A 22207-nucleotide genomic window follows, 5' to 3' on the forward strand; every position below is an offset into this window, starting at 1 on the left:
GACCTATTATATACATTGAAAAATTAGGTTAAGCCGATCTTCAGGCGTATTGAATGTTGTTTTTGTGGCAGACGAAGACAAAGCTTGGGAACTAGTATCTATATCGCACTTCATTAGATAAATGCATATGCGAAATTATGTCAGTTAATTGAAACTCCAAACTTTTCCTATAGTCCTGCTTGGTAATCCCATTTTTCAATGTTCACAAATACTATGGTAAGCTTTGTTCCTACGTCATTAGTAATTGTTCTCCTATATCAGAAGATTTTGATCATCAATTATTGTCTACTAAAGTTTTGACAAGTTGATGGTGGCTCAGAGCGCTAAGACGCCGGCAACCTTGACAATTAGTTGTCGGAGACCCAGGTTCGAATCCCAGCCTGGCTCATGCTGAAATTATTTTTTATTTTTGCCTTATTAAGGCAAAGGTCCTTTATAGTGATATTTAATTAATTCTCTTTCGAGTTGAGCTTATTAGACCTATTATATACATTGAAAAATTAGGAGTCTACCGAAGTCCCACGCATTCAACCATTACGCTACGTTTCACGGGTGGTTAAGCCGATCTTCAGTCGTATTGAAAACAATTAAAAAACATTCTTTGAAACATTCTTAAAAAATATTAAAATTATTTAAATGTTACGCTTTTTGTTAAAAAAAAATCTTAAAAAAATATTTTAAAAAATCTTCGCTTTTGGCTATGAAAAAGGTTTTTATAAAATATTTTTTTTTATTAAAAAACTTTAATTTATTAGTGTGAAAAATTTGGCGATGTTTACCAAGGGGTAAGGCAGGGAAGACTATAGTTTCAGATCTCGCCACAGATCTTCATCAGTTCCCTTGTTTCTTGTTTTTCAACAAGAAATTGCCCGCTCAAATAGATACGTGTGCAGAGAAACACTCTGTGGCGAGCGCACGATAACTCTCGAACAGTTCAATCGATTCGAACCAAATTCAAATTCAAAATTTTTCTGTAAAATGGTCTGAACGATAACTCTCGAAGGGAGCAATCGATTTCGTCAAAACTTTGCACATCGTATTATTCCTTGCAGATATAGATCTAATTCGAATACGAACTATATCTGTCCTCTCCTTAGGGTACTTCCCACACAAAATTCGGATAAAGTGAAGTTTAAGGGATTCTCTCGGATGGTTTTGCAATTTTTTTCAGTAAGTTTTCCTTGCGGCTCCCTTTATGACGGTACAATTTTTTTGTTGCGGAAGTCTATACTTCCTGAGATATTGGCCTTAAAGCTCCAAGAAACCCTGACGGCACCAACCAAAATGGCAAATCAGCAAGATAATCCTCGCTGGGAATTTCTGATTGGTGCAGGCTTTGCACATCGTATTATTTATAGTGGACCGGTATTGCCCATCTTCGAAGGCCAAATTTTGGACCAAATCGAGAGCTGTCGCGCTCTCCAGCCAATATTAATAGATCCAAAATTTGGACCAAATTGGTTGCCCCGTTCAAGAGGTATCTGCAATACCAATTTAGAAACATTTTTAAATATGGGGGAAGTACCGGAATTTGTGGACCGGTATTGCCCATATTCGAACGTCAAATTTTGGACCAAATCTAGAGCTGTCGTGCTCTCCAGCCACTGCATAGGCTTTTTTACACCTTTCCGGCTTTTTTCTCAGGAAGTATGGACTTGCTCCTGACAATTACTACCGTCGTTGCTTCAACGGAAATCGAAGTGATTCGAAATTTTGTATGGAAGGTACCTGAAGAGGAAGATACCAAGGAACGGTCCTGACCGGCTTTAACATGGCAAAGCCCAGGATTTATCTTGGTTCCTCTTTCATCTCAAGTGGACACTGACCTCCCCGTGGTGTCACCTGGGCAACTGCCTTTAACGGCCGTTAAAGGTAGTGAGCTAACATGTGCCGCGCGTTCACCAATAAGAACGTTAAAAACTTGGGTTTGGGCGTCGGGTTAGTAAACATCTGGTCTCTATCTTCACCCCAGTGAATGAAAGACTCGCTGCAATTCGATTAAAAGCAAAATTCTTCAACGTCAGCTTTATTTGCGCTCATGCTCCCACTGAAGACAAGGACGAACCAAAGATATATTTTACGAGCGCTTAGAAGAAACTTATGACCGTTGCCCCGCCCATGACATTAAAATTATACTAGGCGATTTTAATGCCAAAATTGGAAAGGAGAATATCTTTGGCCCAACAGTCGGGAAATTCAGTCTCCACATTGAAACATCTGACAATCGTATGCGGCTGATAGACTTTGCAGCTGCGAGAAACATGGTAGTTAGCAGTACTAGATTTAAGCATCTCGATATTCATGAGGGCACCTGGCTGCCGCCAGTTCAAAGAACAAGAAATCTAATTGATCACGTTGTGATAGATGGATGACATGCATCAAGCGTGTTGGATGTACGATCGTTCCGAGGTGCAAACATAGACTCGGACCACTACCTTGTTGCAGCAAAGGTATGTACCAGATTAAACGTAGCAAACAAAGTGCGAACAGACCCAACACGGAAGTTGGACATCGGTAAGCTGCAATCACAACAGATAGCCACAGCATATTCCACTCAACTGGCCCAACAGCTTAATCAAAGCACTCCTCGTCCCGATAACATATCAGGACAATGACAGAACAATGCCCACTCCATGCAAACAGCCGCAAAATCAGTACTTGGATACCAGAGACCTCCACCAAGGAATCCATGGTATGGCCAGGAGTGTCGTGATGCTACTGAAGAGAAAAATGCGGCATATAGGGCTACTCAACAATCAGTAGCAACGCGTAGCGCACGAGAGAGGTATCGGGAGAAAAGGAGAGAGGAGAAACGTCTTTTCCGCGGGAAAAATAGCGAGATGGAAAAGCGGGAGTGTGAACAAATCGAGATGTACAAGAGACAGAATGAAGTCCGAAAATTCTACCAAAGAGTGAAACATCCACCAGCAAGGTAATCTGGTAACTGATACAGATAATGTGCTAAGGATATGGAAAGAGCATTTTTCCAAACTGTTGGTATCCAATAGTAGAGAAGTCGACGAAGATACCACCCGGCCAAGATGAGGTGAAGACAGCAATAAACCGGCTGAAGAATAATAAGGCAGCAGGAGCTGATGGCCTACCAGCCGAGCCGTTTAAAACCGGAGGCGACACGCTAATAAAGTGTACGCAACAGCTAGTTAGCTCCATCTGGCAGGAAGAACGCGTACGCGACGATTGGAACCTGAGCATCCTGTGTCCCGTCCATAAGAAAGGAGATAGGACTTTATGCTCCAACTATAGGGGCATAAGTCTTCTCCCTATTGCCAACAAGATAGTGTCATGGATATTGTGCGAACGATTAAAGCCCATGGTCAACGAAATAATTGGACCATACCAATGCGGCTTTAGACCTGGCAAGTCCACCATTGACCAGAGATGCAGATCGACACCTAATACCTTTTTGTCGATTATAAAGCAGCCTTAGACAGCCCGCTACGTTCAAAGGTATTCCAAGCCATGTCTGAATTTGGTATCCCCGGAAAGCTCATTCGGCTTTGTAAAATGACTCTAACTAACACAAGATCTTCAGTTCAAATAGGAAGGAACCTCTCCGAAGAGTTTTGTACCAAAAGAGGTTTCAGGCAAGGAGACAGTCTTTCTATTTGAACTGAAGATCTTGTGTTAGTTAGAGTCATTTTACCAAGCGAATGAGCTTTCCGGGGATACCAAATTCAGACATGGCTTGGAATACCTTTGAACGTAGCGGGCTGTCTAAGCTGCTTTATAATCGACAAAAAGTATTAGGTGTCGATCTGCATCTCTGGTCAATGGTGGACTTGCCAGTCAAAGCCGTTGTATGTCCAATAATTTTGAGGTAGTAAAAGACTTCGTATACCTCAGCACCGCCGTGAACACAACAAACGACATCAGTTGTGAAATAAAAAGAAGAATTGTATTGGCCAACAGATGCTACTTTGGCTTACGTAAGCCCTTCAAAACCAAAGCCACAATTCGTAAATAAAACTAACGCCTTAAAAACACTGATACTACCCGTGCTGATGTATGGTTCCGAAGCCTGGCTACTTGCGCATGCAGATAAGACAGTGCTTGGTGTGTTTGAGAAAAAATTCTTTGAAAGATCTACGGACCAATCAGCGTTGACGGTGAATATCGACGTCGCATGAACCACGAGCTGTATCTGCTATACAAAGACATCGATATTGTTAAACGTATCGAGATGCAGCGATTGCGTTGGCTGGGCCGTATCATAAGAATGAGCGATGATAAACCCGATAAAAAGGCGTATAAATACGGACCGCTTGGCGGTGCACGGAGAATTGGCAGGCCAAAGAATAGATGGCGCAAACAAGTGAATGAAGATATGACAAGGCGCGGTATTCCAAAAAGCGAAGCACTAAACAGAGAGAATTGGAGATATTTTCTTAGTTCGGTCTATGGAACAAATGTTCTGTAATGGCCAGCTAAGTAAGTAGGTGCCTGAAGGAGTGGACAAATATAATTCAATCCTGATAAACATCTGGTAGATATATTAGGATGTGTAAAGTACGGACCAAATCGGTCACTCGCTTCAAGAGTTATAGTGCTCACATTTTTCCGAACATTTAAGAATTTTTGTGGGGAGGTACCTGAAGGGGTGGACCGATATAGCTTATCTTCGAAGGCCATTTTGGACAGAATCGTCCGATCCATTCGAGAGTTATCATGCGCTCCAACCACTACACACCGTGTCATAGGGGTTTTTGCAACTTTCAGTCTATTTTCTCCGGAAGTGTTGACTTGCCCCTGATGATACTTGTATCGACGTATGGAGGGCAGTGAATACAAGTTGGTACAACAAAAATCAAAGCGATTCGAGAGGAGGCCTAAACTGAACTTTTTCCAAAATATCGCGTGGGAGGCACCGGAAGGAATAGACCGAATTAGTTCATATTAGAATCTCGTCTAAGTCTGGCAGAAATTTCACGATGTGCGCACAAATTTTCTGAACATTTTCGAAATTTTGTGGGGGAGGTATCGGAAGGAGTGGACCGATATAAATCATCTTCGAACTTAAACTAATATTACGAAAGAAAAATGTTGGACCGATAGCGGCGAGAGCTATCGTGCGCTCCAGTTGTTCATTGAAATCTTATGTACTTTTTTGTAGTTGACGGTATTCTTAAATCTTGGATGGTTTGGTATCTATGGACCAGAATCGGAGAAAAAAGTACGAAAATCGAATATTTTCAAAAGTTTTTCGCTTTTTTCACCATAAAAGAGCGTTCATAGATAGTTCGTGTGTTCCAGAAAGTTGTTTACTGATATTTTTGCTACATTAATGTGGTTAATTCTATTCTTGAATTTTTAACGGCTTAGTATCTATGGAGCAGAAACTGAGAAAAGAGGATAAAAATCGCAATTGTATTGCTATTTTGACCTTTAAAAACCGTTTCTACAGAGTTCGTATGTTCTAGAAAGTTGTTTATTGAGATCTAAGGTACATTTTTGTTGATGGTTGTTTGCTTCAATTCTGATCGGTTTGATATCTGTAACCTAAAATCCAAGAAAAAATTATAAGAAAGGTTGACCTTGATGATTTTGACCTTGAAGATGAGGTTGAATGGATTTTATGTGTTCACAATTATTATTCTTTAAGACGAGAACTACAACTTTGCTTTCACGAGGAAGCCAAAATTCGGAAGATATGAGCCCCACAAAATGATCCCTTTTGACATCAATGCCTCAGGTCTTTGAGGGCCCATAACCGCGAAAGTTGAAGTGATAGGAAAAATCACCGGGACACGTATTTTCTTATTTTTGGTGTTCTATCACGCTGCAGTGTCAGAATATGGTTAGTAAACCATGACTCAAAAAATGACGCACAGTGTAATATAATAACATTACCTCAATACCAAATACTTACTTACTTAGTTGGCCCATTACAGAATATTTGTTCCATAGACCGAAGTAAGAAAAGATCTCCATTCCTCGCTGTTTTCGCTTGACTTTTTGGAATACCGCGCCTTTCCATTTCTTCATCCACTTGTATGCTCCATCGAAGCTTAGGCCTGCCGATTCTGCGTGCACCGCCATGTGGCATGTATTCATACGCCTGTTTAGCGGTTAGCGGGCCTAGCCAACGCAATCGTTGCATCTCGATACGTTTAACTATATTCATGCCTTTGTATAGCTTATATAGCTCGTGGTTCATACGACGTCGATATTCACCGTCAACGCAAATCGGCCCGTAGATCTTTCGAAGAATTTTCCTCTCAAACACACCAAGCACTGCCTTATCTGCTTGCGCAAGTACCCATGCTTCGGAGCCATACATTAGCACGGGTAGTATCAGCGTTTTTTATAGTGTTATTTTTGTTTGACGAGATGTGGCTTTGTTTTTAAATTGCTTACTTAGACCATAGTAGCATCTGTCTGAATTGTATTGGCCAATTCTTCTTCTTATTTCACAACTGATGTTGTTTGTTGTGTTTATGGCAGTGCCGAGGTAGACGAAGTCTTTAACTACCTCAAAATTGTAGGTACCAACTTCCACAGTTGGTCCGAGCTCTATGGACGCTTTGCGCGTCGACACCATCAATTTGGTCTTTTCGCCGTTTACCGCCAGACCCACTTTCGCAGATTCTGCTTCGACCTTCCTAAAGGTATAAGTTACTTCCTTTACTGATCGTCTCATGATGTCTATGTCATCAGCATAGGCAAGTAACATGTGGCTATTGGTGTAAATTGTGCCATTTCTTTTGACATTTGCATCTCGTATTACCTTTTCCAGCAAAATGTTGAATAGGTCACACGATAGGCTGTCTCCTTGTCTGAAACCTCTTTTGGTAAAAAAATTCTTCGGAGAGGTTCTTTCCAATTTTAACTGAGGACCTAGTATCAGTAAAAGTCATCTTACAAAGCCGGATGAGCTTTGCGGGGATACCAAATTCAGACATTGCATGGAATACCTTTGATCGGAGGGAACTTTCGACAAAAAAGTGGTTGGTGTCGATCTGCATCTCTTGGGTCTTCTCCAGGATTTGCCGCAGGGTAGATATCTGGTCAATGGTGGACTTGCCAGGTCTAAAGCCACATTGGTATGGTCCAATTATTTGGTTGACCATTGGCTTTAGTCGTTCGCACAATATCCCTGACACTATCTTATAGGCAATAGGTAGAAGACTTATGCCCCTATAGTTGGAGCATACAGTCTTATCTCCTTTCTTGTGGACGGGACATAGGATGCTCAGGTTCCAATCGTCGGGTACGCGTTCTTCCTGCCAGATGATGCTAACTAGCTGATGCATACACCTTATCAGCGCGTCGCCTCCGGCTTTAAACAGCTCGGCTGGTAAGCCATCGGCTCCTGCTGCTTTATTATTCTTAAGCCGGTTGATTGCTGTTTTTACCTCATCTTGGCCGTGTGGTATACATTCTTTACCATCTTCTGGGATTGGATCTGTGGTATCATCGTCTTTGCTACTATTGGATACCAGCAGATTGAAGAAATGTTCCTTCCATATCCTGAGCACGCTATCTGTATCTGTTACCAGATTACCTTGCTGGTCTTTACAGGAGATGTGCCTGTACCAAAGCCATCTGTTTGGTGTTTCACTTTTTGGTAGAATTTTCGGACTTCATTCTGGCTCCTGTACATCTCGATTTTTTCACACTCCCGCTTTTCCATTTCTCTCTTTTTCTTGCGGAAAAGACGTTTCTCTTCTCTCCTTTTCTCCCGATATTTCTCGTGCGCTAATATTTTGCCATTGTGTTGTTATGTTATCGGGACAAGGAGTGCTCGCGTTAAGCAATTGGGCTAGTTGAGTGGAATATGCTGTGGCTATCTGTTGTGTTTGCAGCCTATCGATGTCCAACTTCCGCGATGTGTCTGTTCGTGCTTTATTTGCAACGTTTAGACGGGTACGTACCTTTGCTGCGCCTCGGAACGATCGTACATCCAACACGCTGGAGTAATGTCTTCCATCTATCACAACATGATCAATTTGATTACTTGTTCTTTGATCTGGAGACAACCAGGAGCCCTTATGAATATCGAGATGATTAACTCTGGTACTTCTAACTAACTATGTTTTTTGCAGCTGCAAAGTCTATCAGCCTCATACCATTGTCAGATGTTTCACTGTGGAGACTGAATTTCCCGACTGTTGGGCCAAAGATATTCTCCTTTCCAATTTTGGCATTAGAATGATTTTAATGTCATGGGCAGGGCAACGGTCATAAGTTTCTTCTAAGCGCTCGTAAAATATATCTTTGGTCTGTTCGTCCTTTTCTTCAGTGGGAACATGAGTGCAAATAAAGCTGATGTTGAAAAATTTAGCTTTTATTCGAATTGCAGCAAGTCTTTCATTCACTGGGGTGAAGCTGGATACCAGATGTTTTAGTCTCCGACTAACTACGAATCCACAACCAAACTCATGTTTTACGTCATGGCAGCTATAATACAGTGCGTCACCTTTAGGTGTTGTTGTCACGCCTTTCCCAATCCATCGTATTTCCTGTATGGCAGTAATATCGGTCTTGTACTTTTCAAGTACGTCTGCCAATGCGAAGACTGCACCTTCTCTATAAAGAGTGCGAACAATCCAGGTGCAGATTCGCTGATCATGGTCCTTAAAACGTTTGCGGGGTTCGTCAACTTTAGAGGGGTTTGTTTTTCTTTTCTTTCGTTTTTTCATAGTAGGCTGTTTTTTCTAGGGGAGGGTTACTAACCGGACGCCCAAACCCATGTTTTTAACGTTCTTATGGGTGAACGCGCGGCACATGTTAGCTCACTACTTTTAACGGGTGTTAAAGGCAGTTCCCCAGGTGACACCACGGGGAGGTCAGTGTCCACTTGAGATGAAAGAGGGACCAAGATAAATCCTGGGCTTTGCCAAGTTAAAACCGGTCAGGGCCGTTCCTTGGTATCTTCCATCCCCTACGTCAATACCAAATAACTACCAATTTTAGTCATTACACAATGGCAACCCTAAATGGGGAGAATAATAGCAGCAACAACAAATCATGCTATGGGAGGTTTTTTTTTTAATTTTGCTTCATATTATGTTCAAAACATTAGCGCTCTCTGAAATCATTGATTTGTTGTTTGGAGAGAATATTAGAGCAAGAGCAATACAAAGAGCCCATTTGATGGGGAGCATAGATATTTGCTGTGTGCATTTTTATTCCATGTTGCATTACTTATGGGGGCCAGAGAAACAAAACAGCATATAACATACGAGTACTCTCCGTGGCGCTTTACAATTTGTATCTGTTGGATTTGGTTGGATTTTTTGTCGGCATTCACAACAGTTAACGTTTGTCATTCATTGGAAACGGTTGCGTCGTGTTTTGCGTGGTGAAGTGGTCTGTTGCAGACGATTCTGCGGTTTTTTCTTTCGGAAATTTCAAATAACTCGGCCAGTTACGAAAATATTTGCAAAGAATTACAAAAAAAATGTTTAATGCCTTATGTTGATAATTAAAATAGATTGTTTATAATTTAATTTTTAAAATTGTATTAAATAGTTAATACAATAACAAATTATCTAAGCCTTCCAAAAAAACTTTTATGTTTAATTTTTAAAGAAATAGAATTGTTGAAAATATTTCAAAAAAAAAAAAAAGAAAAAAATATAACGTGGTGATGCATTGAAAGCCTTGTCGCCGCCGTCCATGTGTAAAAAATCAAATGAAATAAATTTTGCAAATTACTTATTGCAAACAAACAACAACAACAAGAACAACGCACACAAAATCCCAAAAATAACAACAGCAACAAAAATACGTGCATATATCACATAGTCCCCCTCGCAAAAAAAGTGAAGTTGAATGGACTCCAGTTTGGGTTTTTTTTTCGCATGATTATATTGTGTTGTGTATCATTCTCACTTGAGTTCAGTTCGTTAGTGTAAATGCACTGCCCCGTCTGTCTGACTGTCGATTTGACTGTCTGACTTGTGATTTGCATCCAAACAACAACCAAAAATAAAACGAAACCTCATTTTTTTTCGTGTTCTCAAGTAAATTCTGAAGTGATTGTGTTGTTGTTCTTCTTCTGTTTCTGCTACTTCTTTGTGCTTCATTCCTCCTGCATTTGTTACGTCCAAAAGTGCCAAGTGAATTTTGCAAAAACAACAACAACAATAAAGGCAACGACAAAGGGAAGACAAGACGTGTCTGTCTTTCTGCTAACGTTAAGGCAAGTGAAGTGTACAACAAACAGCAACAAGGCGGCAGGCAGCAAAAGTCACCAATCATACCGGCCACCACAAAGTGCATAAAATACGAAATTTACAGTCTCGCAAGAAACAAAGAAGAAGAAGAAGAAAAAGTATAAGAACCACAAGCATAAAAATACATACTATATCCCGGCGCGGTTTGTTACACACTCCTCAATACATACATACATACATACCTACATAATAATTTGCTAACAAATTCGTATGAAACACACACACAGGCTCGCATAAAATTTACAAAAAAGGCAACAAATTAAAAAAGTATTAAAAGTGAGTTTTTTTTCGTTTACTATATTCTACTGCTGCCTTCCTTCAAACGTGATTTGCATACGCAAAGAAAAAGAATCTTGTGCTTCAGAAAAAAAGTTTCGTGACGAAAAAACGACGCGTCCTCTTGAAAACGAAAAATAAGGAGTTGATAAGAAAGAAAAATCATTATTTTAAACAACAATTGTGAAAAGTAAAAAAAAGAAAACGAAACTCCGATTTCCTTAGAAGCTGCATTCATCAAATCAAACTAAACGTCGATTCTAAGCCCTGCACTCCAGCCAAACATCACAAATCCAAGCCTAACACTTGTGTTCGTTTTTTGCTATTCTTCAACATCAGACTTATGGTAAATTGTAAGCAATTTTTTTGGTTGTTTGTTTTTTATATTCTTATTTAGTTTTAAGAAAAAAATATTTACCTTTAAATAACAATAAACTATTTCTTGGTATTTTTAAGCATTTAATGAGTTATACATTTTGTGGCAACAACAACTGTTGCTTTGTTAAACTTCAATATGTTCGTCTTCTTTATGTTGTTTCTTTTATCCTTTTTTTTTTGGTGGAATATTCTAAAAACCCAGAATGCATTCCATCTACATGGGGGCTATGATGCACTTCTTGTGAATTGCTCCACTTAACTAACTAAGCATAACAAAAATCTCTTTTCACATACACACACACATACAAAGATCCTGATATAACAAACTACTACAGACACATGAAGTAACTCCATTATAATGGTAATTGAAAGTATATTAGGGTGTAATGAACAGAAATTTTGTTCTTCCAAAAGCCTAGGTCTTCTGCACAACTGAAAGTAACAGCAACTTTTGATATTTAGCTGGAGCTTTCCATCGAAGCTTGGCCTTCTTCTCCTGCGGCACAGTTGTTGTTGTTGTAACAGACTTTTACTATTATGTTTGTATGTTCGTTCTCCTGTTCAATCTGGCTCTGGGTCTATCTCCAGTTCCAGGAAGTTGGCTACTTCGATGGGATGTAACCACAGATCCACTGGAGTCAGATGAGTTGGCTTGGCGGGGCAGTTGAATAGTGCGGGCCCATGCCACATAGTGGGCAGATGTCTTGCACGGTGCGATCGATTCCCGCCCAATAGGAATTTAGACGACTGCAATATCCCGAGCGTAACTGAGCCAAAACTACTCTGGTGGATGTGCTCCGATGACTACATTCACACAATAATTGCTTATGGTCTTAGCAACTGTGTCCGTGTGAATGCTGTTCAAACCTGCCTGATATGCCTGTTGATCGAGAGGTTCTCTCCTATATTGTTGGACCGCCGTCTCTAGAGCATGAATATCCTTCTTGATATGCCTGGGTGTATCGGTGGCCAGCAGATGGTGATTGGGATGGCTCTCACGGTAACACCCGAGCAAGTACTGCAACGATAGCATCTCATTATGTTGTCGTACTGGAAGAATATTTGCCTCCTCATATAGATGGTCCACTGTAGTTTTGAAGAGGCACCCTGTTCTCAGGGCGGCGTTCTGACAAATTTGAATCGTATCCCACTGCGTGTCACATAAATTCGGGGACCAAAAGGCGCCGCATAGCTTACCACAGACCGACCTATCGCTTTATACGTGGTCAACAAGGTTTCTTTATCTGCACCCCAACTGGTGCCGGCTAGGGATTTGAGGACCTTGTTCCTACATTTCAGTTTATCGCAGATAGCTGTGGCATGCGCGGACGACGTGAAAGTGGTGTCGAATGTGACCCCTAGAATTTTGGGGCAGTTTGTGGTCGGAATTCTGTTACCATCGACCCTGATATTCAACTCTCTTCTATACTGCGCCGTCTATGTGGTGAACAGAGTGGCCGTCGATTTAGTGGCGGATATCTGCATATTCCTCGCGTGGAAATAGGTGGTAAGATCGGTTAAATAGGAGTTCAGTCTCTCACAGATGTCATCAGGGTAGGTACCTGACGACAGGATCGTACAATCATCCGCATACGTTACGATCTCAATGCCGTCTGGAGGTGGCGGAATACAGGAAAGGTAGAGGTTAAACAGTTCCGGAGATATCACCCCTCCTTGGGGAACTTCCTGCTTCACTCTACGGGGCTTGGATTTCTTGTTCCTGAATACCACATACGACTGGCGACCACACATATATGTAGTTGATTATCCAACGTTTCAGACTTGGCCGGAGGGTTGTCTGCTCGATGTCCTCGAACAGCGTGGAGTGCTTGACAGTATCAAAGGCTTTTGATAAGTCAAGCGCCACCATTACTGTTCTATCACACGGCCGCTCCTGGTTGAGTCCTCGACAAATATGTGTGGAGATGGCGTGCAGCGCTGTTGTCGTGCTGTGCTGCTTACGGAATCCATGCTGATGATCGGCAACTTGATAGCTATTTCTAATGCTGGGGAGGTCTAAGGCCTCAAGAGTCTTCGCTACAGGGGACAAAAGCGAAATCGGCCTGTGCGATCCACCTTTGCTGGCATCCTTGCCTGGCTTCAATAGCGGGACCACCCTGCCCATTTTCCAGACTTCGGGAACAATAAGGGTGGCTAGCGACAAGTTGAAGACTTTGGTGAGATACTCGACTCCCGGCTCATCCAGCTGCTTCAACATTACCATGGAGATTCCATCAGGGCCCAACGCTTTGGATGATTTAGCGTTCCTGATGGCATTCGCAACATCATCCATTGTAAACTGTGGTGGTTCATCCTCGGCAGGAAGAGATCTAATGCGACGTAACACTCTTCTCTTCGCCCTGTCACTCTCGGGGTGCTCGACAAACAGTCGATTGGAGTAACTTGCACACCTCTTCGGGTCAGTAAACGTTACGTCACCAAACGTGACTGAGGTCCTGTCATCCCTCCTTCCGGGCTTCGAGAGTGAGAGTCTGTTGATGGAGACAATTATGGGGAGATGGTCTGAACCAAGGCAAATGACGGGTTGCCAGGTGACGTCATTTGTCAGACCAGGTGACACGATGATTATGTCTGGCGAACTGTGAAACGCTCCTCTAATTCTGGTAGGGGCGTCCTCATTGACCGAGCAAAACGTAGAGCTGTCAACCTGAGGCACAGTGATCCCACAGAGCTACCGCCTCAAAATTTTAAACGTAGTTTTATAACAAGCCAAAAAGATAGAAAACCACTGTTAGTGGATGTAGGTCCATATTTGGGTATAGCTCCCACAGAAAGGTACTGCCCGATTTTTGGTATTTTAACGATTTTGGCCAAAATTTACCAACTGATTTGTATGTTATTTTGCATTTTGAGTTCTGAGTGAATAAACAACCTCCTTGCAAAAAATATTCAATATAGGTCCACGTTTAGGTATAGCCGCCATATGAATGTTCCCTCACATTTTTGGTATTTTGAAAATTTTAGCGAAATTTTCCAACTGATTTGGCTGTAATTTGGCATTTTGAGTTCTGAGTGAACCAAATACCTCCATGCACAAAATGGTCAATATCGGTCTACGTTTAGGTATACAGTCGAAATCGCTTATAACGTCGTCGTTTATAACGTCATAGTGCCAAATCTTTGGGGCCCTTTATAGCCCTATCGTTTTTAACGACATATCGGTTATAGCGACAAACTCCGTTGGTCCCTTGACCCACATTATAAGCGATTTCGACTGTACTTACTTACTTAGCTGGCCCATTACAGAACATTTGTTCCATAGGCCGAACTAAGAAAAGATCTCCGTTTCTCTCTATTTGTTGCTTCGCACTCTGGAATACCGCGCCTTTTCATCTCCTCATCAACTTGTTTCCACCCTCTATTCCTTGGCCTGCCAATTCTGCGAGCACCGCCAAGCGGTCCGTGTTTATACGCCTTTTTAGCGGGTTCATCATCGCTCATTCTTACGATATGGCCTAGCTAACGCTGCATCTCGATACGTTTAACAATATTGATGTTGTTTATAGCAGATACAGCTCATGGTTCATGCGACATCGATATTCACCGTCAACGCAGATTGGTCCGTAGATCTTTCGAAGAATTTTTCTCTCAAACACACCAAGCACTGCCATGTGCCACCAAAGTAGCATCTGTTGGCCAATACAATCCTTCTTTTTATTTCACAACTGATGTCGTTTGTTGTGTTTACGGAGGTGTCGAGGTAGACGAAGTCTTTTACTACCTCAAAATTATAGGAACCAACTTTCACAGTTGGTCCGAGCTCAATGGACGCATTGCGCGTCGATACCATCAACTTGGTCTCCTCAACGTTTACCGCCAGACCTACTTAAGCAGATTCCCCTTCGACCTTCATAAAGGTATCAGTTACTTCTTTTACTGATCGTCCCATGATGTCTATATCATCAGCATAAGCAAGTAATATGTGGCTATTGGTGTAGGTTTTGCCACTTCTTTTGACGTTTGCCTCTCGTATAACCTTTTCCAGCAGGATGTTGAATAGATCAAAGGAAAGGCAGTCTCCTTGTCTGAAACCTCTTTTGATACAAACTCTTCGGAGAGGTTCTTTCCTATTTTAACTGAGGATCTCGTGTCAGTTAAAGTCATTTTACAAAGCCGGATGAGCTTTGCGGGGATACCAAATTCAGACATGGCTTGGAATACCTATGAACGCAGCGGGCTGTCGAAGGCTTCTTTATAATCAACAAGAAGGTGGTAGGTGTCGATCTCCTTCTCTTAGGGTCTTCTCCAGGATTTGCCGCAGGGTAAATATCTGGTCAATGGTGGACTTGCCAGGTCTAAAGCCATCGTTAACCATGGGCTTTAGTCGTTCGCACAATATCCCTGACACGATCTTGTAGGCAATCGGGAGTAGACTTAGCCCCTACAGTTAGAGAATACAGTCTTATCTCCTTTCTTGTGGACGGGGCACAGGATACTCAGGTTCCAATCGTCGGGTACTCGTTCTTCCTGCCAGATGGTGCTAACTAGCTGATGAATACACCTTATCAGAGTGTCACCTCTGGTTTTGAACAGCTCGGCTGGTAGGCCATCAGCTCCTGCTGCCTTATTATTCTTCAGCCGGTTTATTGCTGTCCTTACCTCATCTTGGCTGGGCGGTATACATTCGGTACCATCTTCTGGGATTGGATCGGTATTATCTTCGTCGTCTTCGCTGTTATTGGATACCAACAGTTTGGAGAAATGTTCCTTCCATATCCTGAGCATACTATCTGTATCATTTACCAAATTACCTTACTGGTCCCTACAGGAGGATGTGCCTGTACCAAAGCCAATATAGATAAATTCCTTTCAGCCAAATTTTCTTGGCTCTAGCCACTTTCCTACCCTAATAAATCTCTATAGACTCGTTAGACAACCTATTGAAGTATATATGTATGTATGTGTGCGTTTTCTTGTGCTGCATCTTAACAGCTAACAAACTGCAAACTTTTAAAGATTCTAAACTTAAACATCCTCCATTTGAATATGTGCATATCCTCTTTGGCAAACGAAGTGTGTAAATTTGTATGAGAAGGAATGCTACAAGAGAGATACGAAAAGATCGTTAGAAGAAACTTTATTAATTTCAAAAAAAGTTTGCTGAATGTTCCTTTTCTATGAGAAAATTTTGCTAAATGCAACATTTCTATGAGAAAGTATTGCTGAATGTAATTTTTCCATGAGAAAATGTTGCTGAATGCTCCTTGTCTATGAGAAAATGTTGTTGAACGGAACTTTTCTATAAGAAAAGGTTGTTGAATGTAACTTTTCCATAAGAAAAGGTTTCTGAATGCAACTTTTCGATGAGGAAATGTTGCTAAATTCAACTTTTCTGTAAGAAAATGTTGCTGTACGCAACGTTTATATAAGAAAATGTTGCTGAATGCAGCTTTTCTATAAGAAAATATTGCAGAATGCAGCTTTTCTATACGAAAATGTTGCTGAATTCAACTTTTCTATAAGAATATCCTGCTGAATTCAACTTTTCTATAAGACAAGGTTGCTGAATGCAACTTTTCTATAAGAAAGGGTTGCTGAATGCACCTTTTCTATTAGAAAAAGGTTGCTGAATGTAACTTTTCTATAATAAAAGGTTGTTGAATGCAACTTTTCTATAAGAAAAGGCTGCTGAATGCAATTTTTTCTATAAGAAAAGGTTGCTGAGTGCAACTTTTCCATGAGAAAAGGTTGCTGAATGCAACTTTTCCATGAGAAAAGGTTGCTGAATGCAACATTTCTATAAGAAAATGCTACTGAATATGACTTTTCTACAAGAAAAAGTTGCTGAATGCATATTTTTTAAAAGAAAATGTTGCTGAATGCAACATTTCTATATGAAAAGATTGCTGAATGCAGATTTTCTATTAGAAATAGTTACTGAATGCAGATTTTGTGTCAGAAATGGTTGCTGAATGCAACTTTTCTAGAAGAAAATTTTGCTGAATGCAACTTTTCTATAAGAAAAAGGTGCTGAGTACAGCTTTTGTATAAGAAAAGGTTGTTGAATGCAACTTTTCTGTAAGAAAAGGTTGCTGAATGCAACTTTTCGATGAGGAAATGTCGCTAAATTCAACTTTTCTATAAGAAAAGGTTGCCGAATGCAACTTTTCTATAAGAAAAGGTTGCTGAATGCAACTTTTCTATAAGAAAAGGTTGCTGAATGCAACTTTTCTATAAGAAAAGGTTGCTGAATGCAACTTTTCTATAAGAAAAGGTTGCTGAATGCAACTTTTCTATAAGAAAAGGTTGCTGAATGCAACTTTTCTATAAGAAAAGGTTGCTGAATGCAACTTTTCTATAAGAAAAGGTTGCTGAATGCAACTTTTCTATAAGAAAAGATTGCTGAATGCAACTTTTCTATAAGAAAAGGTTGCTGAATGCAACTTTTCTATAAGAAAAGATTGCTGAACGCAACTTTTCTATAAGAAAAGGTTGCTGAATGCAACTTTTCTATAAGAAAAGATTGCTGAATGCAACTTTTCTATAAGAAAAGGTTGCTGAATGCAACTTATCTATAACAAAAGGTTGCTGAATGCAACTTTTCTATAAATAGTTTGCTGAATGCAACTTTTCTATAAGAAAAGGTCGCTGAATGCAACTTTTCTAACAGAAAATCTTGTTGAATGCAACTTTTCTATTAGCAAATGTTGCTAAATGCAACTTTTCTGTAATAAAAGCTGAAATTGGCATTTCATTGAGCCTCGATGTTCTGTAATCCACCAAACCCACATTCTCTAATTAGCTATCCTTCCTAGCGATTTCTCTTTCCATTTCGTTTTTGTGGTTCTTAAAAGAATATTTTTCTGCCAAGAAACTTCTTCATTTGTCGCTGGTGATTGTGATGGTGATGCTTGAATTTTGTTTGCCCTCTCTTCTTCTACGGCATTGTTGGTTTTTGTTCAACCTCTCGTTTCGATTTGTTGGTCGTTTGAAAGGTATGCAACGACAACGATGATGATGATGACGACGACGATGTTGTTAGTTAGAGGTTCGTTGCACCCCAAAAAAAAAAGTGATTTTTGCATCGTTTACAAACTCTGTCGCTGGTGCAACTGCTTTGTTGTTTGTGTTTGTTGTGTTCCTTAAATACACACAACAACACAACAGTCCCGCCGCCGTGTTGGGTTAACTTTGGTTCTTTCTTTTTTCGCTTTTCGTCGTAATTTTTCATACATTGTGTTCGGGGCATGTAAAGAGGAACCTGTTTTTATTGTTATTGTTGTTTGTTCCATTCTAAAAGCCAAACAACATTGTCGATGTCGTCTGACTGCCAACAAAATTCTCGCTTTCTTTTTAGAAGAAGAAGAAGAAGAAAAACGAAACGAAAAGCAAACACACACATCCTCTGTGCCCACCAACCCAACCATCCTAATGGCGAATGTGTATCAAAGGCAAAAACAAGTTAAATGTAAAACTATCATCAGGACCAGTTTCAACATCATCATCACCAGCAGCAGCAGTAGCTGTGGTGGCAGCAGTAATCAGAGCATAGCCTGTTTAAGGTTTACATTAGTGCGGATACTCACTTAGCATTATTATCAGCATAGATGACACAAAGTCATTGTTGTCTTTTTTTCGTTCGTTCTTTCGTTCTCTTTTTTTCTGTTATGAAAATCTAGTAGTTCCTGTTACTTGACAAAAAAAAAAGAAAACACGACTTTCCTAGTGATACTGCTGCAGCATCCCCAGCAACTAACATTGCATTGTACGTGAGGAATTAGAGTGCATTAGAGAGTAGTCATAAGGAAGTCATGCAACTTGTTGTTGCTGTTGCTATCATTTTATTTTGGCATGCCCCAACTACTTTTGGTTGGCTCAATGTGTGGTTGACTAACTATCTTAAGGGGGAGGAGCAGATGGTGGAGTAGCAGCAGCAGGAGTACATTGACTGCTTGTCTTAGAAAATGCGGATGCGAAAAAAAGGTTAAACAACTTTTAAGGTTGTTACCATTTTAGTTTCGGTCATAGGTTCGATGGCTGCTTGAATAGATGGTGGTGATTTTTGTTGTTTTTACAGTTCTTCTTCTTCTAAGTAATTGTTTTTTTTTAGTTTGTTTGGTTTTCCCCACGTCTTTATTAAGTACACATAAGATGAAGAAGAAAGCATAGAAGCAACATAACAGCCACTGTGTTGGTATTAGAAAAGCAAATATCTTCAAGTGAATAGTTTGCTTTTGTTTTTCTTTCTTCACCCGTTCTTTGTGTTATGTTTAATTTAAGAGATACTTGAAGAAATCGAGAAATCTTGAAGAAGAAATTTTTCTCCAGTTAGTCCTTGTTAATCTAATCACAACGAGATATTCTTTTCTGGGAATGTCCATATGGGTATTGATTTTTTCGAAAATATTTAATTCTTTTCTATTTATTGTTTTTATTAATGAATGCAAATATTCTATTAGAAAATTATGCTGAATGAAACTGTCCTAAAAGAAAATGTTGCTGAATGCAACTTTTCTATGAGAAAAGCTTGCTGAATGCAACTTTTCTATGAGAAAAGGTTGTTGAAAGCAACTTTTATATAAGAAAGGGTTGCTCAAAGCAAGGTTTCTATAAAAAAAGGTTGCTGAATGCAACTTTTCTATAACAAAAGGTTGCTGAATGCAAATTTTCAATAAGAAAAGGTTGCTGAATGCAACTTTTCTATAAGAAAAGGTTGCTGAATGCAACTTTTCTATAAGAAAAGGTTGCTGAATGCAACTTTTCTATAAGAAAAGGTTGCTGAATGCAACTTTTCTATAAGAAAAGGTTGATGAATGCAACTTTTCTATAAGAAAAGGTTGCTGAATGCAACTTTTCTATAAGAAAAGGTTGCTGAATGCAACTTTTCTATAAGAAAAGGTTGTAAGAAAAGGTTGCGGAATGCAACTTATCTATAAGAAAAGGTTGCTGAATGCAACTTTTCTATAAGAAAAGGTTGCTGAATGCAACTTTTCTATAAGAAAAGGTTGCTGAATGCAACTTTTCTATAAGAAAAGGTTGCTGAATGCAAATTTTCAATAAGAAAAAGTTGCTGAAAGCAAGAAAGTCTTGCTGAATAAAACTTTTCTATAAGAAAATGTTGCTGAATAAAACTTTTCTATAAGAAAATGTTGCTGAATAAAACTTTTCTATAAGAAAATGTTGCTGAATGCAACTTTTCTAGAAGAAAAGGTTGCTGAATGCAACTTATCTATAAGAAAAGGTTGCTAAATGCTACTTTCTAAAAGAAAGTCTTGCTGAATGAAACTTTTGTATAGGAAAATGTTGCTGAATGCAACTTTTCTATAAGATAAGATAGCTGAATGCAACTTTTTTATAAGAAAAGGTTACTGAAAGCAACTTTTCTATAAGAAAAGCTTTCTGAAAGCAACTTTTCTATAAGAAAAGGTTTCTGAAAGCAACTTTTCTATAAGAAAAGGTAGCTGAATGCAACTTTTCTATTAGAAAATGTTGCTGAATGCAACTTTTCTATTAGAAAATGTTGCTGAATGCAACTTTTCTTTTAGAAAATGTTGCTGAATGCAACTTTTCTATTAGAACATGGTGCTGAATGCAACTTTTATATTAGAAAATGTTGCTGAATGCAACTTTTATATTAGAAAATGTTGCTGAATGCAACTTTTCTATTAGAAAATGTTGCTGAATGCAACTTTTCTATTAGAAAATGTTGCTGAATGCAACTTTTCTATTAGAAAATGTTGTTGAATGCAACTTTTCTTTTAGAGAATGTTGCTGAATGCAATTTTTCTATAATAAAATGTAGCTGAAATCAGTATTTCATTTCATATTCTCTATGTAGCTGTCCTTTCTCGCGATTTCTCTTTCCGTTACGTTTTTGTGGTTCTTAAAAGAATATTTTTCTGTCAAGAAACTTCTTCATTTGTCGCTGGTGATTGTGATGATGTTGCTTGAATTTTGTTTGCCCTCTTTTTTTCTACGGCATTGTTGGCGTTTTGGGGATGTCCATATGGGTATTGATTTTTTCGAAAATATTTAATTCTTAATCAATTTATTGAATATTGAGGCCACAACCTTCAAAATACCGAAAATTGGGAGGCACCGTTCTATGGGGGCTATATGAAGGCGTGGACCCATATAGCCCATTTGAATACCGAACATCTTAGGAGTAATAGGAACTATTGTACCAAATTACAAAGCTCTATCTTAAAAATTGCGAGCTGTATTTTGATTTCAACAGACGGACGGACAGACAGACGGGCATGTTTATATCGACTAAGAATTTTACCCTGATCAAGAATATATATTCTTTATAGGGTCTTCGATGAATATTTCGATGTGTTACAAAGGGAATGACAAATTTAATTATATCCTCCATATTATGGTGGAGGGTATAAAAAGTAAAAGTGTAACCGAGGTTAAACTTAGTGTTTATTCTCTTGCGGCGTATACTTTATATCATTTATACACATATCATTATGTATACGCCTAATAAATATAAAAGTCATCAAAGATGTGTACAGAAAAGAACATTTTTTATTAATATGTATTTATTGAGGTTATGACTTGTCGACATTTTTTCTCAAAACTGATTTTCTGTAGCATCGATGAATGAACTTTTGCCTATTAATTACTAAACTAACGTTTATATTATTGAAAACACAGTGTGGTGTAGGGTATAAACATTAGGGTTATGACTTTTTTTTCAACCTCATAACCCTGTATTATAGCGTGATGACTTTGTACATAAAATTACATAAAATCTTATTTATAAGGCGATTCGGTGAAAAACATCACGCACAAAATGATTTTAAAATTTGAATTTTTCAGAACTATCGGCAATTTTGTGAAGTCATAATTGAAAATAAACTTTAGAGTCACATGAGATAACCAAACTGACATAAAATTTTTTTTCTCACTAATTTTCTTTAATTGTGAGAATCACAAAAATGTGGTAAACGCTTTTTCCAAAGAAATAATTTTTTAACAAATAACAAACAAGTAAAACGGTATCCGTCGGCTTTGCCGACACAGATATACCCTCAGCCTATCCTAATTTAAACTATCATCTACGGACTAGGGATACGCAGTGAATTGCAATAATCGATTATTCGGTTATCGTGATAAACTTAAAACTCGATTTACGGTTAGTTGATTATTCGAGAGTGTTCTAAAAGTCGACTTTCGATTAATCGTTAACCGCCGAAAACCGATTATAATCGAATATAATCGACCATTTTCGTTGAGGCGATCCGTGATGGTTATATGTACAAAAAAAGTACCGTCGTACAGGGTGATATATGGGATTTTTGTACCTTTCAGGCTATTTTCTCAGGAAGTATGGACTTGCCCCAGATAAAACTTGTACCATCGTATGGGGGGCGGTGAATTCAAGA

General features: G+C 39.3%; 1 protein-coding gene across 2 annotated transcripts in view; it reads left to right on the forward strand.

Moving 5' to 3' along the window:
* The window catches only part of Eip78C (Ecdysone-induced protein 78C), a 316686-nt gene that overhangs the window by 183281 nt on the left and 111198 nt on the right, over positions 1-22207 (forward strand). The window contains exon 1 of one of the 2 annotated variants that reach the window (XM_073979820.1): positions 9161-10828. The exons of the other annotated variant lie outside the window; for it this stretch is intronic. Within the exon in view, the coding sequence (XP_073835921.1) occupies positions 10819-10828 (10 nt within the window). The 5' untranslated portion in view covers positions 9161-10818. Of the gene's footprint in view, positions 1-9160; positions 10829-22207 lie in introns of those variants that run through there. 2 annotated transcript variants of the gene reach the window in all.

The sequence above is a fragment of the Musca autumnalis genome, unplaced genomic scaffold (genome assembly GCF_047663935.1).
Source record: "Musca autumnalis isolate F117 unplaced genomic scaffold, ASM4766393v1 scaffold_4, whole genome shotgun sequence".
Taxonomy (NCBI): domain Eukaryota; kingdom Metazoa; phylum Arthropoda; class Insecta; order Diptera; family Muscidae; genus Musca; species Musca autumnalis.